The 16,398-nt window shown below is 43.3% G+C and overlaps 1 protein-coding gene across 2 annotated transcripts in view; it reads right to left on the bottom strand.

Moving 5' to 3' along the window:
- RSU1 (Ras suppressor protein 1) overlaps positions 1 to 16,398 on the bottom strand; it is a 69,272-nt gene that overhangs the window by 39,797 nt on the left and 13,077 nt on the right. For both annotated transcript variants that reach the window (XM_028750492.2, XM_028750490.2), the window contains exons 4-7: positions 8,013 to 8,133; positions 6,243 to 6,361; positions 4,009 to 4,091; positions 3,523 to 3,637 (exon numbers count right to left, since the gene is read on the bottom strand). In XM_028750492.2, coding sequence (XP_028606325.1) covers positions 3,523 to 3,637; positions 4,009 to 4,091; positions 6,243 to 6,361; positions 8,013 to 8,133 — 438 coding nt within the window. The remainder of the gene's footprint in view (positions 1 to 3,522; positions 3,638 to 4,008; positions 4,092 to 6,242; positions 6,362 to 8,012; positions 8,134 to 16,398) is intronic.

Here is a 16,398-nt window from a genome sequence, read left to right as displayed (position 1 = left end):
AGATGACCCCATCTGGATGCAGAGAAGGAAGAAGGAAAAGCACAAGCATCTCGTGGCCTGGCCACAAGGAAGTCTAGATGAGTTTTGGAAAGGAATGTTTAGCTCCACACACACAAAAGTACATTAAATACTTTCTCGAACAAATGTTTTCATTGCTGGATCTCAAAAGCTGAGTAAGTGGAGACCTTCGTTAAGCAACATTCACCTCCAAAATGACTTCAAATCAATCTCATAATTGTAGAAAATGCTTGAAAACCATGAGGAAATCTGCCGGGAGGAAATGCTCATTCTAGCATTAACTAATTAACACTGGAGTCAGAAGAATAAGAGATAGAGGTCAGCAATGTGTTAGAATTTACATCCTGCAAAACTCAAATTTACATGCCAAAGTCACTGGAAATGAATGACTCTGCAATGACCCTCTGATTCACCAAGGAAAAAACTGAGTATCTCATCTTACTTCAAGAGAGATTTGCACTATTTGGAACATATGTTTAAGTAATTAAAAGGGTAACAGGGTTTAACTAAAAGCATCATTACTCAGCAGGAAGTGCTTTTTATTCCGTCTCCACCTGTCTGTCCCTTTTTCTTTAGCGGTAAGGATAACGTCAGTGGAGACTTGACTTGGCCCTTGAGTAAGTTTTACTGAGCAAATTCAAACTCCTCAGCTTAGTAAGCAGGGATGCAAGCAAGCCTTTCCCCTTTGCTCCTACCTGATAGTGGGACCAAAAGCTAAAACAAAGCAGATATTAGGAGAGTGGAAGAGTGGAAAGGGAGAGGGGAGAGCAGACCGAGAGAAGAAGCAGATGGACTAACAGAACTTCAACAAAAAGTATGCTGAATTGGGAAATAAGAAAGAATGAAACCTTACTCAGGGGGTTTGTGTTTCATGTATGAGAGCCTGAAGAACGAAGGCCGAGTGTTAGGCTGCTGGCTAAACTGAGTTGTAAACTTCAACTAAGCAGCTCAAGGAAGTTAGGAAATTGTTTTGACACTGTGACTGTGGAATGCTGATCCAAAAATGGCGATACAGGACTCTATCCCCTCAGGGCATTAGCATCTTGCCAGGAAGACCCTGAGTTAAGGGACTGTCCTGGGCATTCTGGAGACACACTATTTTAAACTCATAACACGTGGTTTGAAGGTTTTATATTCCAGGAAACCAGAGTTTTTCAGATCAGACAAAAATCAGGAACTGTGCTTAATTAAATATTTCCAGGCTGCATGCACAAAAGGTTTATTTGAATCCGGCCATGCTGTTCTCTCATCAGATTTTATCTACATACTCTCCCCTCTTTCTGTTGTACACCTTCCATTCCATGCCACTGTCCTTAAAAGATCCTCAAGCATTATCATAGATTTCTTTCGCAGCCGTTATCTGAAGGGTAATCTCATATACCTGCATTGATCCCAAGATCATTTTCTGAGGCCCTTCTCCAGGTGCCTGTGTGGGGTGAATGGCTGTTAAGGAGAGGCCTTTTCAGTCATGGCATAGTGGCTGTGGAATACCCTCCTCAAGGAGGCCCACTTGGCACCCACATTGTGGTCTTTCCTGCATTAGGTGAAAGGCTTTCTTCCTTCCCCAAGCTTTTTGCGTTATAGCACTTTTTAGACCCTGGGCACAATGCTTTAACCTGCGTTTGATTTTACATTCATTTTGGATTTTAATTTTTTTGCAAGAATAAATTGTACACCATCAAGAGAACCTGTCATTGACGAGCAAGATAACAATACTGCAAATCAGTAAGTGAAACCAAGGCTAAAGTTTAAGTGTCCTTTTCTATTTCCGCTCAGAGGACACACTCTCTTTCTGATACTCTGAAGAAAGAAATTAATTTTATTTTCTTATTTGGATATAAATACCTCCGAATCCAACTTTATTAAAGGCTAAGTAAGGGATAAACCCTCTGAACAGAACGTACAGTTAGGTTATATGTAAAAGCACGCCTGCCACGATTTTCTTCAGCTTTGCTCTACACTTTCAGGATTACATTTTTATTACTTTGAGGCCACGTGATTTGCTTCCAAAAGAGAAAGATGACTTGGCCTCAGGACCCAATCCACTGGGGAAGTATTCTTTTGTAAGCCCTTCTGGAGTGACTGGAAGCTGCACAAGAGCAGGAAGCCTCTGCTCCAAGGGGGACTGAGGAGGAGGAGGAGGAGTTCACAGTGAATTCTGCTCAGTTCAAAATTTATTTGTGTAGAAACAAGCATGCAAGCAACCCCCTCCACCAAATAAACCATGACTACTTTGGTACAGCTGAGCTGAAATGTCTCTCAGGAGACATTTTTTTCCCTCAGAAAACATTCAAGCTTTTTTTTTTTTTGACCCCTAAAAATACTGCCATTTCCCCTCCCAGAATGAGCTAGGGCCAGGGGTATTATTAATTACCACTACTGCTTATTACATTTGTCAGTCCCTCTATACAAAAGGGGGGAGCAGCTTGAAGTCAATTCACAAGACAGAAAAAGGAAATATAAAAAGCTGAACAATACAAAATACATAGAATGCTCGTTCAACAACTCATTAGTAATCTGATATTGCAATTAAATCTGCTGCTTTGTTTTGGCTTTCCCCCTCCTCTACCTTCTAAAATGCAACTCCAGTCGTTGAGAAATCAAGAGTATATATGTCAAGAAATTTAGTGTTCCCTGTCACTTTATGTGACTGGTTGCAACTCTGTTGTTGAGGTGAATCATGATGTGTCTTACAGTGCAGCACATAACATTTTAAATTCAGGGGGAAAAGACAACACCTACTAAAATTTTATCTATGGATAGTGCTGCTTACCACAATCTCATGAACTGCATTTTGAGGAGCAGTGTCAAAGACAGACACCCAAGGAACTAGAGATGTAAAGGTTGGGAGAGGGGAGAATAGAAAAACTGGGAGGGGTGGGCCCAGTTATTCCTATTTTTCTGGAACCCCCCCCCCAAGTTTTAAGACTTATAGCATTTCCCTTTGGTTTCATATGCTGAGAGTAACTCATTCACAGCCCTAGAGTATAGCACAAAATGATGTAGACTATCATTAGTTCTCCTAGTGGTGCATCAATAAAACTGTGAGCACATTTGCTAAGCTAAGCAGGGTCCTGTATGGTTTCAAATTGGATGGGGGACCCTGTGTGGGAGATTCCTGAATTGCAAAGAGGTTGGATTCAATGACCGCCGAGGTCCCTACCAACTGTACAATTCTATGCTGAATTAACAGTTTGAAAAAGCCATACTGTAAACAAACATACAAATGATGTTGACATGTTGCTTTATATATAACACATTAAATACAATACCAAATGACACTATTGCCAGGTGTGACAATATTAAGTTTAGTTGTGGCAGGAATCTTTGCCTCCCATGCTCAGAAATGTTCTTTAAGTATTAGCTGGGCTTGCTAGTTTGTGCTTAGCAGGGGCTGGGGGAAAGCACAGAAACAGCAATGAACATGTTTTAAAGATGCTGATGGCCAAGTTTGGTCCAAGTAGGCTTTCAGGCATCCTTACAGCAGCAATGCCCAAGTCTTACCTAGCTCAGGAGGCAGCACTGTAAGGCGGTTGCCCTGGATATGAAGTTCTTTAAGCTGAGTGAGTTCACCAATTTCTTTAGGGAGGGATATCAGGTCATTATCCCTTAGGCTAAGCTTTAAGGAAAAGAGAGAGAGGGTGCTTGAGTGGGAGAGACACGGACAGGCACACAGTGTTGTCAGAACAATTCTCAGTTGAAAGGAAGCAGATGTTTATGTCAAAATCAGCCATAAATAAATATTTTATACTGCAAAGTCCTTTCTTTCTTTCTTGCTTTCTTTCTTTCTGACACTTCACCCCACCCTAAACATTCAATTCCTCCAATTCAGTTACAAGTGTCTGCTGATTAACAATAGGCAACGCCAAGAATAGGAGGCCGGTTTCTTCAAAGCCCCCACCGCTCCCCTGCAAATTGACTTGATTCTACTCTTACAAGGGCCGCAAAAGCGAATTGATTTTTTTCCAAGAATTTAGATAAATTACTTACTATCTGCAACTTTGTGAGCTTTCCAATATCTGGTGGCAGGATTTCAAAATCGTTGTCACTTAGATAGAGTGCACGCAGGGTGGCTGCAAATTAAACAGCAATATATAAACAGGGTGGCATACAACCCAAACCATTTGAGGCCTGATCAATAAAAAAGTGTCAGCTTTGATTAATAACCCTGACTTGGTGAAAAGCCTTTGACATACCCAAGGCTCACTATAATAACAAGCAGGTCAAACTTAGATTTACTGGCTTATTGTACTGTTGGGTCCGCTCAGGAAAACATCTATATCCAAAAGGACTGACACAATTAACAATTCCTATAACATTAGGCTCTGGCAGGCCACGGCACACCGTTTCAATAGGAGTCTGCCAGGACAGAAGCCATCACAGCTTATTAACTTCCGATTCCTAGTCATTATCGAAATTTGCATCTACAACCCGCCCTCAAAAGCTCCCGACAGGCTTCACCCTCTGCCTCTCTTAGATGTCTGCAGAGAATAGCTGAGAAGTCATTTTAGATCAGGCTGGAGTACAAATACAGCAAATACAAGAATTTATTTTGTACAGATCTGGAACCTCAGAAGCTGATTTATACCAGCATAAACCATTGGGTCCTCCAAGCTCAGGACTGCCTATATTGATTCGAAGCTACTTTCCTGGTTTTCAGGCAGAGAATCATTTCCCAGTCCTACCGAGAGAAGCAGAGGATTGTACCTGGGACCTTCTACATAGAAAGCAGATACCTGGACCAGTGAACTTTGGCTATTCCTGCTTTATTCCTTTCAAGAAATGATAGCAAATTTGGGGAAAATGGGGATGGGGGTAAAAGGATAAATTGGTTTCATTTTAGTTAATTACCTTTTCATGGCTCCCAGATGGCTTAGAACACACCACACCCATCCCAACACAGAAGGAAAACCAGCCATTTCACCATGGAAAGATGATTCTGATGGAGACACAACTTCCAAAGCTGGACCAAAATTGCATCGCTCAGACTACTCAGTTGTAGATCAAACATGTACGCCACAGAGGCCATTAATGTCAATAGGTCTAGTGTCAGGGGTGGGGAACCTTTTCGACCTGATGGGCCAAATCTTTATTTCCCCACTGTGGGCTAACGTTAATGGGTGGGAGGTAGCTGGCCCCATGGAGCGTGGGTGGGTGTGGGGTGAGCTCCCTGCACAGCAGCTGATGCCGATGTTTAATCTTGCTTTCTGCCAATCTAGATGTGCCTCTACCTGCCCCACAGCTGGTGTCACATATGATGTGGAGAAGGTGACTGTGGTTTAGGAGAAATGGCCCGGTGGGTCAAATTTGGCCCAGGAGGCCAGAGGTTGCCTACTCCATAGGAGCAAACTTCTAGGGGCTGAGGGGACTGGTCCCCCTAAAGTTGATGAGTATTGCCATTCCAATGGTGTGTGAGCTGCATCATGTGATCGATTATGCAGCTTGGGGCTTGCCTGCCCCCCAATATTTTATTCATGTTGGCACCTCTGCCAACCTCTGTTCTAGTGTGGCACCATGTTAGAGTCTCATGAGAGGGATTAAAACAGGGACAGACAACAGGTTGCCGTCCAGAAGCTGTTCAACTACAACTCCCATCAACCCTGACTTTTGACCGTGTTGGCTGGGTCTGATGGGAGTTGGAGCCCAACAACATCTGGAGGGCTACCCCTGGATTAAAAAGAAAGGATGGCTCACTTATTTGCTGCAGGCATCTTGCCAGGGAGAAAGGTGGTGGTGGAGAATTAACTGGCCTAGCTGGTCTAGGGCAGGCATCAGCAGCCACAAAGCCCTATATTTGCCAAAGGCGCTGCACACTGAACCCAGGGCTGATAAATAATTGTTCATGGAAAACAGATTATAACGTGGTGGCTTGCATTTCTTCTCTCGCTTGGTGACCTTCTTAACTGTCCCAGGCGGGTGCTGCATTTTAGCTCAGTATGAAATGGAATAAAATTCAAGAAAATATGACCAAGGCGGTAGCTCATACAACACTCCTAGCCGTCCACTTACTCCCACCGAGATCAGGTGACTGTAGATCAAAAGGTACAGATTGCCAAGCTATGCAGAAATATTCAAGGCGGTTCATAGAAGGAAGCATATATCTCTAATATTCTTTTTTTTAGAGTTCAACCTCCCTCAAATAAATTTTACCTGCAGAAAGCAAATCAACTTTTCAGGATGATTTAACACATTTTTTAAAAAAATAATTTAAAATGGTTTCTTACTTAGATAGAAGAAGTTTCCGGGAAGCGAATTTTCGTTTAAGTTATTGTAAGTCAAATCAAGAACCTCCAGAGCTGGCAAGGAGCCAAATCCTCGTGGCAAGGAGTTAAGCCTGTTCATCCTAATGTTAAGAGAAGGAGGTGTAAGGTATTATTTGGGATATGAAAGCAAACGTGTTATTTTATTTAGTATACGCAGGCAACTGCTCATTTACATGTGTCCAAGGAACACATGACTGCACACACGCGAATCACTGCAAACCCAGAAGTGGCATAAAAAGGGGCAAAAGCAGCCACAAAAGAGCGCAAAAATGCTGCAGAAACAGCGCCGAGCAATCCCACAAGCCTTTGCAAGTGCAATCCCAGGAGCTCTTGCACCGACCTTTGAGGCCTGTTGAGAGTTGGAGTTTGAGCAAGGAGGTTGGGAGGGTGCTTGCAGGCTTTTTCAGCGGCATTCCCAATATACGCAATTTCACTTAAACGTGCATTGCCTTGGAACGTAACTCCCGCATAAATGAGGAGTTGCCTGTATCGCTTGTTTCTCTCTGTTAAGCCATTTTAGACTTTACTGACCACATTCTCTCTTATACATTTGCTTTGGATGCTGCATAAGGTGAGACACCAACAATAACATAATCTAAAAGCCCATAAAAAAGGAAAAACCCACCAATAACACAAAGAAACAAAAACAGCCACATTAAAAACTCACAATGGCTAAGGAAATGTCCTTTAAAAAGAGAAAGGGTGTTTCCAGACTGTTGCTATTTTGGGTGGGATTCAATCACATACTGGGAAATTCAGGTTGCGCAATTACAGTTGATTGGAAGATCTTGTGCAACAGATCTGCTTCTCCAAAACATTTGCCTTTTTTCAATAAAGGAAGTGATGGAGAAGTGCACTGGAAAGTGTAGGGCAACGCTTTCTTTAGTGCAACACCATCTCACCTCCCAGCAAACAAATCAGAATGAATGCTGCTTAAATAACCAGTGTCATTTAATATCTCTGCAAACAAATCAGGATGAAGGCTCAATAAACAGTTCCCTGGGAAAAGAGGTTGACTGGTAAACCATTCTGAGAATTTTGCCTTTGTACAACTGGCTAGTTTCTGTACAAATACCATACTTTTCCGTGTATAAGACGAGGGTTTTTCCCTTTAAAAATTAAGTTAAAAAATGTCTTATACACAGTCAGTGCATATTGGTGACACGCGACTGGTTGATTTAGCTAGCCAGAGACTGTCAGCGGCTATTGTTTGTGTCACTGGTGGCTGTGAAAAGGGTTGGTGTTGATTTGCTTTCGCTGTGGCAAATGGCGGCTTCTGCCGGTGAGTGGACATATGATAGGCGGCTTTTTGGGGTGAGCAATTTTTGGCCATCCCCCGTTGCTGCAACAATTGGGTGGACGATTGGTGGCTTCTGGTGGGTTCTTTTGGTGAGTGAGTTTCAGGAACCCCCCCATAAAAAAAGCTCAACAACTCTGGAAAAACTCCCCCCTCCCATTTTCTTAAGTTGGAGTACCTAAAAATAGGGGGCGTCTTATACACAGAAACATACGGTATGTGTCTCCCTCTCCCCTAAATCCAGGCAACCAAGAGGCATCAAAAGAGTTCAAGAACTCATTCTAGCCAGGCAAACCCACCGGAGAAGTGAAGAAGGGCCACTGAGAGATGGAGCCTGGGGGAAGGGCTGGGTTGAAAGCCCTGGAGGGCCACATTTGGCCCATGCCTGTCTGTCTTATGGCGCACCCAAGCAACTGATCAGGACGGATACGCACCCCAGGTTCAAGTGCTTCAGCTTCTGAAGGCTGCTAATCTGAATTGGCAGCTCCTCGATCTGATTGTTGAAAAAGTTGAGTACTTCTAAATTCCGGAGGTCTGCAATGTTTGCAGGCACAGCTGTAAAGAGAAGCAGAAGTCCCTCAGAAAACCAACAACAGCATGAAACATGCCACCCTTCTATTTATGGACCAGAAATACTTTCTGCAACAAGGTTCAGAAAATTCATGCATGACAACTTATCTAATATTCATTGGCAGACATCTGTTAAAAAAGCAGTAGTATTACCACTGGTTACAAGGGGATGGGGACAGAAAAGAAGGGTTGGCTGCTACTGACCTGCTTTCCCAAAGACACCTTGCAGACCTTTGGACAAGAGAATGACTGGACTAAATAGGACCTTTGCTTCACCTAGAAATAACCACTCTTATGGATCCAACTGGCACCCTTCTAGTAACAGAAGGGTTCTTGATCCAGCAGGTGCCTTCACTGATGGGAGAAGGTGGGAGCTGATTTTTGCCAAGTCCTCCCTCCCTGTGAAGCCCACCCCCATGCCATCTTCCACCCTGATGTGAAATATCCCCAAACTCCAAGGAACACACTTTTGGAGGGTGTTGGGGATCAAAATCCCTCCCACAGACAGAAGGGCATCCATTAGATCATACCCCATGTTTGCATGTAACTAAATACGCACATATCTGCAGCCTGGCAGAAGGAATGCTAAGTGACGCAGTGGAGGGAAGGGACCAGCAGAGGTCAGAAGAAAAACGTTATTTATTTATTTTTTAAAAAATAAAATTTATGAAACTACTAATTGTTCAAAATATTGAAACCCCAACGCCCTGACCACTGTAAGGCTTAGCTAGTTGCACCACCTTAGCTAGTTGTGCCACCTTCATGCATTGCATGGCAATCAAGCAAGCTTGCTGAAGTTACACCTGTGTCTCAGAGGGTCATAACACATGCAAGGGAGCTCTGTCAGGCTGGGGGGTCCCTGGTGCAGGTACTCCAAGATACATGTGCTGTGCATAGCTTGCTGCTTTTTGTGCAGGTAACAATTTCCCTAGAATGTTGTGCCCTGGATTCATCATAATAACATAAGAAGAGTCTTTGGATCAAGCCAAGGGCCCATCACAATGGCCTATGGGAAGCCTTGAACGAAGGACCTGAGTGCAGCAGCACCCTCCCTGCTTGTGATTCCACAAAACTGGCGTAGAGTGGAAGCAGAACATAACTATCATGGCTAGCAGTCATTGATGGTCTTATCCTCCATGAATTTGCCAAATTCCTCTTCTGTGGTCCTCCAAGTCGGTGGCCATCACTACTTCACCACCAGGCAGTGTCCACACATTCTCAAGCAAGAATTAGAAACCCCATTTTCCTTCTTTGAATGAAGGGTGGAAAATCTTGGAACATTCCGAATACCATTTTGTCCCTTCTTATTGGGCAGTGAAGATACGTTTACTATCCAACTGCTGCCTGTGTCAATTGCAAAGCCATAAGCCATTAACAATTGTCATTGATGGGCAGGCAAACTGGAAGGAAAATGATGTAAATCTGCAGACTGAGCGTGGGTATTTTTGCATCAAACACAGTCTCAAAAGACACCTGGATTCCCACAGGGAACAACAACAAGCACACATCTATATGCTATAAATTGATCATATGGATGCCCTAAATAACATTTTTACTTGGCTCCATCATGAGTAAAATAGAAGCAAAAATGCTTTCCAAATAAAATAGCCCATTTGGATTGCTGTTTAAATAACCTATTATCCCAAGTAGACATTCATTTAAAATTCAGTTAAATTGTAACAATTAAAGCTCAACTTTAAATAATGAACTGTTCAGCCGGGCCATTTTTTGATATGCGTCCCAAGAGGTAAGTGCTGTGATCAATACACACACATACACACACACACACACACACACACACAAAAGGTTACACCGGATTAGCAACAGATCAATGTGTTGATATTACCTAGAAATATGAAAAAATACAGTTGCATGATATGAATACTACTACTCAGATAAAGATTAAGACTCTATATGGGTTTAATTTTCATGTTGAGCTATTAAGGCGAAATCTAAGCAAGCAAATAATGTTTACATGTTTTGGGGGATTGTATCCATTCAAGCTTTCCACTGTATTATCACCCGAGGACACAATTTCAACATGATCCATATTCCAGTTAAACTGAATTCCTAAAATTTATGCCCATTCAGACACAATGAAGTCTATAGAAATAATTGGTTTGCATTCTTGTGTTTCAGATTATCTGGATAATGGATCTGGATGTCTAACAGCAATGTAGGTAGCAGATTGAACAACATATACATCCAAATAATTTGCAAAACTATCATCTAGGGAATAGTTCATAGCATAGGCATCTCTCCCCATCCTATTAAACCCAATGAAACAAATATTTACACGGTAGAGTATGAGCCCTTCATTTCCTAGGTTTTTCTTCTCATTACTTCCTTCAAAATAAAAAATGTAAAAAATAGTCCAGTAGCACCTTAGAGACCAATTAAGTTTGTTCTAGGTACAGCATACTCCTTCATGGATCACTGCCTTGCCGTGGCGAAGGGGCTTGAATAACTCAGAGAAGCTATGAGCTATGCCGTGCAGGGCCACCCAAGATGGACAGGTCATAGTGGAGAGTTTTGACCAAACGTGATCCACCTGGAGCAGGAACTGGCAAGCCACTCCAGTATCCCTGCCAAGAAAACTCCATGGACAAAGACAACAGGCATATAAAAGTTATGACGCTGGAAGATGAGCCCCTCAGGTCGGAAGGTGTCCAACATGCTACTGGGGAAGAGCGGAGGACAAGTACAAGTAGATCCAGAGCTGATGAAGCGGCTGGGCCAAAGCCGAAAGGACGCTCAGTTGCGGATATGCATGGAAGCGAAAGGAAAGTCCAATGCTGTAAAGAAAAATATTGCATAGGAACCTGGAATGTAAGAACCATGAACCTTGGTAAGTTGGATGTGGTCAAAAATGAGATGGAAAGAATAAATATTGACATCTTGGGCATCAGTGAACTAAAATGGACGGGAATGGGCGAATTCAGTTCGGATGACTATCATATCTACTACTGTGGGCAAGAAACCCGTAAAAGAAATGGAGTGGCCCTCATAGTCAACAAAAGAGTGGTGAAAGCTGTACTGGGATGCAATCTCAAAAATGATAGAATGATCTCGATACGAATCCAAGGCAGACCTTTTAACATCACAGTAATCCAAGTTTATGCACCAACTACTGGTGCTGAAGAAACCGAAATTGACCAATTCTATGAAGACTTACAAGACCTTATAGAAGTGACACCAAAGAAGGATGTTCTGCTCATAATAGGGGATTGGAATGCTAAAGTAGGGAGTCAAGAGATAAAAGGAACAACTGGCAAGTTTGGCCTTGGAGTTCAAAACGAAGCAGGGCAAAGGCTAATAGAGTTCTGTCAAGAGAACAAGCTGGTCATCACAAACACTCTTTTCCAACAACACAAGAGACGACTCTACACATGGACATCACCAGATGGGCAGCATCGAAATCAGATTGATTATATTCTCTGCAGCCAAAGATGGAGAAGCTCTATACAGTCAGCAAAAACAAGACCTGGAGCTGACTGTGGCTCAGATCATCAGCTTCTTATAGCAAAATTCAAGCTTAAACTGAAGAAAGTAGGAAAAACCACTGGGCCGGTAAGATACAATCTAAGTCAAATCCCTTATGAATACACAGTGGAAGTGAGGAACAGGTTTAAGGATTTAGATTTGGTGGACAGAGTGCCTGAAGAACTATGGATGGAGGCTCGTAACATTATACAAGAGGCAGCAACTAAAACCATCCCAATGAAAAGGAAATGCAAGAAAGCAAAGTGGCTGTCCAACGAGGCCTTACAAATAGCGGGGGAGAGAAGGCAAGCAAAATGCGAGGGAGATAGTGAAAGATACAGGAAATTGAATGCAGATTTCCAAAAAATAGCAAGGAGAGACAAGAAGGCCTTCTTAAACGAGCAATGCAAAGAAATAGAGGAAAACAATAGAATGGGAAAAACCAGAGATCTGTTCAAGAAAATTGGAGATATGAAAGGAACATTTTGTACAAAGATTTCCATAATAAAAGACAAAAGTGGAAAGGACCTAACAGAAGCAGAAGACATCAAGAAGAGGTGGCAAGAATACACAGAGGAACTATACCAGAAAGAAATTGATGTCTCGTATACCCCAGGTAGTGTGGTTGCTGACCTTGAGCCAGACATCCTGGAAAGTGAAGTCAAATGGGCCTTAGAAAGCATCGCTAATAACAAGGCCAGTGGAAGTGATGATATTCCAGCTGAATTATTTAAAATTTTAAAAGATGATGCTGTTAAGGTGCTACACTCAATATGCCAGCAAATTTGGAAAACTCAGCAGTGGCCAGAGGATTGGAGAAGATCAGTCTACATCCCAATCCCAAAGAAGGGAAGTGCCAAAGAATGCTCCAACTACCGCACAATTGCACTCATTTCACACGCTAGCAAGGTTATGCTTAAAATTCTACAAGGCAGGCTTAAGCAGTATGTGGACCGAGAACTCCCAGAAGTGCAAGCTGGATTTAGAAGAGGCAGAGGAACCAGAGACCAAATTGCAAACATGCGCTGGATTATGGAGAAAGCTAGAGAGTTCCAGAAAGACATCTACTTCTGCTTCATTGACTATGCAAAAGCCTTTGACTGTGTCGACCACAGCAAACTATGGCAAGTTCTTAAAGAAATGGGAGTGCCTGATCACCTCATCTGTCTCCTGAGAAATCTCTATGTGGGACAAGAAGCTACAGTTAGAACTGGATATGGAACAACTGATTGGTTCAAAATTGGGAAAGGAGTACGACAAGGCTGTATATTGTCCCCCTGCTTATTTAACTTATATGCAGAATTCATCTTGCGAAAGGCTGGGCTGGATGAATCCCAAGCCGGAATTAAGATCGCCGGAAGAAATATCAACAACCTCAGATATGCAGATGACACAACCTTGATGGCAGAAAGTGAGGAGGAATTAAAGAACCTTTTAATGAGGGTGAAAGAGGAGAGCGCAAAATATGGTCTGAAGCTCAACATCAAAAAAACGAAGATCATGGCCACTGGTCCCATCACCTCCTGGCAAATAGAAGGGGAAGAAATGGAGGCAGTGAGAGATTTTATTTTCTTGGGCTCCATGATCACTGCAGATGGTGACAGCAGTCACGAAATTAAAAGACGCCTGCTCCTTGGGAGAAAGGCGATGGCAAATCTAGACAACATCTTAAAAAGTAGAGACACCACCTTACCAACAAAGGTCCGTATAGTTAAAGCCATGGTTTTCCCAGTAGTGATGTATGGAAGTGAGAGCTGGACCATAAAGAAGGCTGATCGCCGAAGAATTGATGCTTTTGAATTATGGTGCTGGAGGAGACTCTTGAGAGTCCCATGGACTGCAAGAAGATCAAACGCATCCATTCTTAAGGAAATCAGACCTGAGTGCTCACTGGAAGGACAGATCGTGAAGCTGAGGCTCCAATACTTTGGCCACCTCATGAGAAGAGAAGACTCCCTGGAAAAGACCCTGATGTTGGGAAAGATGGAGGGCACTAGGAGAAGGGGACGACAGAGGATGAGATGGTTGGATAGTGTTCTCGAAGCTACAAACATGAGCCTGACCAAACTGCGGGAGGCAGTGGAAGACAGGAGTGCCTGGCGTGCTCTGGTCCATGGGGTCACGAAGAGTCGGACACGACTAAACGACTAAACAAACAAACAAACAAACAGGTACAGCATAAGCTTCCGGGTGCATACACACTTCTTCAAATAAACTGAAGAATACAGTGTATTCTTCAGATACACTGGTTTCAGTGTACTGTATCTGAAGTAGTGTGCATGCACACAAAAGCTTATACCTAGAACGAACTGGACTTTTTTTATTTTTTTATTTTGACTGCGTCAGACCAATACGGCTACCTGCCTGAATCTAGATTACTTCCTTCAGTGTGTATGGAGGTCCTGGGCTGCCCAGGGGACAAGACACACATCAGCCTTGCTGATGTGGCCCAAAGGAAAACAAAGCAATATGTTTGGCACCAACTTGGCTGCTGGAGCTGCCAGAAGGAGATGTACAAGGCACCATCCAACTGTCTTAGGGACTCCACTCCGGATTTGTGTAGGGTTTGCACCTTAGACTTTTTTTTTCCTCCCGAAGATATCCCACTAGGAAGCAGAGGTCTAAGACGGAAGTTATTCTTCTGTTAGGTGGGTTACCTTCCCAGGTTGATGAGCCCCACCTGCCCCTCACTTTCTTCTACAAAATGTGCAGAAACTTCTGCTAGGCCCGCACCCCAGGGTGGTCACTTCGATGCTGCTAATGCAGCTGCCTGACTTCACCCCTGGAGGCACACTCTATTGTCTCTTGAGACAGATGACAACACCTTCATTCAATAGTGAAACAATTTTGAAACATCCCCATAGTTATATGGAAGAGTTTGGATTTGATATCCCGCCTTATCACTACCCGAAGGAGTCTCAAAGCGGCTAACATTCTCCTTTCCCTTCCTCCCCCACAACAAACACTCTGTGAGGTGAGTGGGGCTGAGAGACTTCAGAGAAGTGTGACTGGCCCAAGGTCACCCAGCAGCTGCATGTGGAGGAGCGGAGACGCGAACCCGGTTCCCCAGATTACGAGTCTATCGCTCTTAACCACTACACCACACTGGCTCTCCATATACAGTCATATCTCAGGTTACAGACGCTTCAGGTTGCGCGTTTTTGGGTTATGGATGCGCCAAAATCCGGAAGTACCGGAACGGGTTACTTCCAGGTTTCGGCGCTCGCGCAGAACCAATAAGTCGTGCTTTGCACACACGCAGAAGCACTGAATCGCAACCTGCGTGTGCGCAGACGCGGCGCTGCGGGTTGCGAACGTGCCTCCCGCACGGATCACGTTCATAACCCGAGCGTCCACTGTATTGGGATGGTGAATCTGCGGCCCACCTCGTGGTGGTTAAATACAATTTCCATCCATTGGCTATGCCGACTGCGCAGGGTTCTAGGTTGTACAGAAGCCTAAGTGACTACAGCAGGCTGCCCCCCAGCAGTTACCCCTCTGACTAGTAGAGAGAAGTGTATGTCCACGTAGCTGGACCAATCCTCAGGGAAAGGCTGGGTGAACAGTGTGCACTATGAATACAGGGAAAGCAAGCAAAAGGATTTGAGCAAAGTACCCCCCCAGCAATCCCACATCCCCAAACTACACACAGGCAGACACGATGCAGCTCCCTAATGCAATTAAACCCTGTTCTGTGGGTACCGGCCCTTCTGACAGGATGAGAGATTATTTTACTCTCTTTACTAAATCAGTGCAATTTAAGAGGACAAATGATGCTAAATGTGAATTAAAGCTAACTTATGCAGACTCTGTGTGCACTCTGTGCTGACTGGAACTTTCCTCCTCAAGCCACTTTGGTGCAAGTGACAACATTTTATGACAAAGTCTTTCAAATAAAGGCTGCATCTTCTGGAAAATAACTGAAGATCTGAATGCATCCTGGATTAGAGCTGCAGCAGGGGTATTCAACATCTTCAGATGTCGCTGGAATACAACTCCCACTAGCCCCAGCCGGCGTGGCCTATGGCCAGTGATGATGGGAGTTTGCATTGTTAAGCTTTTAAAGTCTTAGATAACCCCTCTGATGACAATCAGGTTTTTTTACCATTTATTTCCTTACTGTTCTGATACATACCCCCTGTCCTTATCTCAGGCATATGAAGCTGTGTCCTAGATATCGTTTTGTCACCACCCCCTCAACCACCTGTGAAATCTACTAACCTTCCCATCATTAGTTAATTAATTAATAAACAAATCAGAAATGAAAATATCACCTGAGGCTCTGCTTCAAATCCCTTGACCTCATGAGTGTCAATTATAGGCAGGGCCTTTTATGTTGTGGCACCTACCCTATGGAATATCTTTCTGAGCAGGGTTTGTTAAGTCCTCATCACTCTATTGCAGTGGTTCTCAAATTTCTTTTTCTCTCGGTCACACTTTCAGAATAAAAATTTGCTCATGCCACACCGAATTTTTTTATAAGTTAGAAAACAAAAATAAACAATTCCTAGCAGTGCTTGATTTTGAACATAGGTGAACACAACTACTTTATAATATGATCGTGGGATATCCAGAAATTATAAAACAATGCAGCTACATAAGAACATGATTATTCCCAAAATATAATATTGATTGTCCTTGAATCTTCCTGCCACACTTGCCATGCTCTCTTATATACTCTTTTGAGAACCACATTGCTTCAGGTGGTTGGTGACGATGTGGCTTTTGTTACTGATGCAGTTTTTGATAGCTTATGCTATTTTTGTG

The sequence above is a fragment of the Podarcis muralis genome, chromosome 12 (assembly GCF_964188315.1).
Source record: "Podarcis muralis chromosome 12, rPodMur119.hap1.1, whole genome shotgun sequence".
In the NCBI taxonomy this organism is placed as follows: Eukaryota; Metazoa; Chordata; class Lepidosauria; order Squamata; family Lacertidae; genus Podarcis; species Podarcis muralis.
Note: the sequence above shows the minus strand (reverse complement) of the source record. Positions and strands in the feature narration are given on the sequence as shown.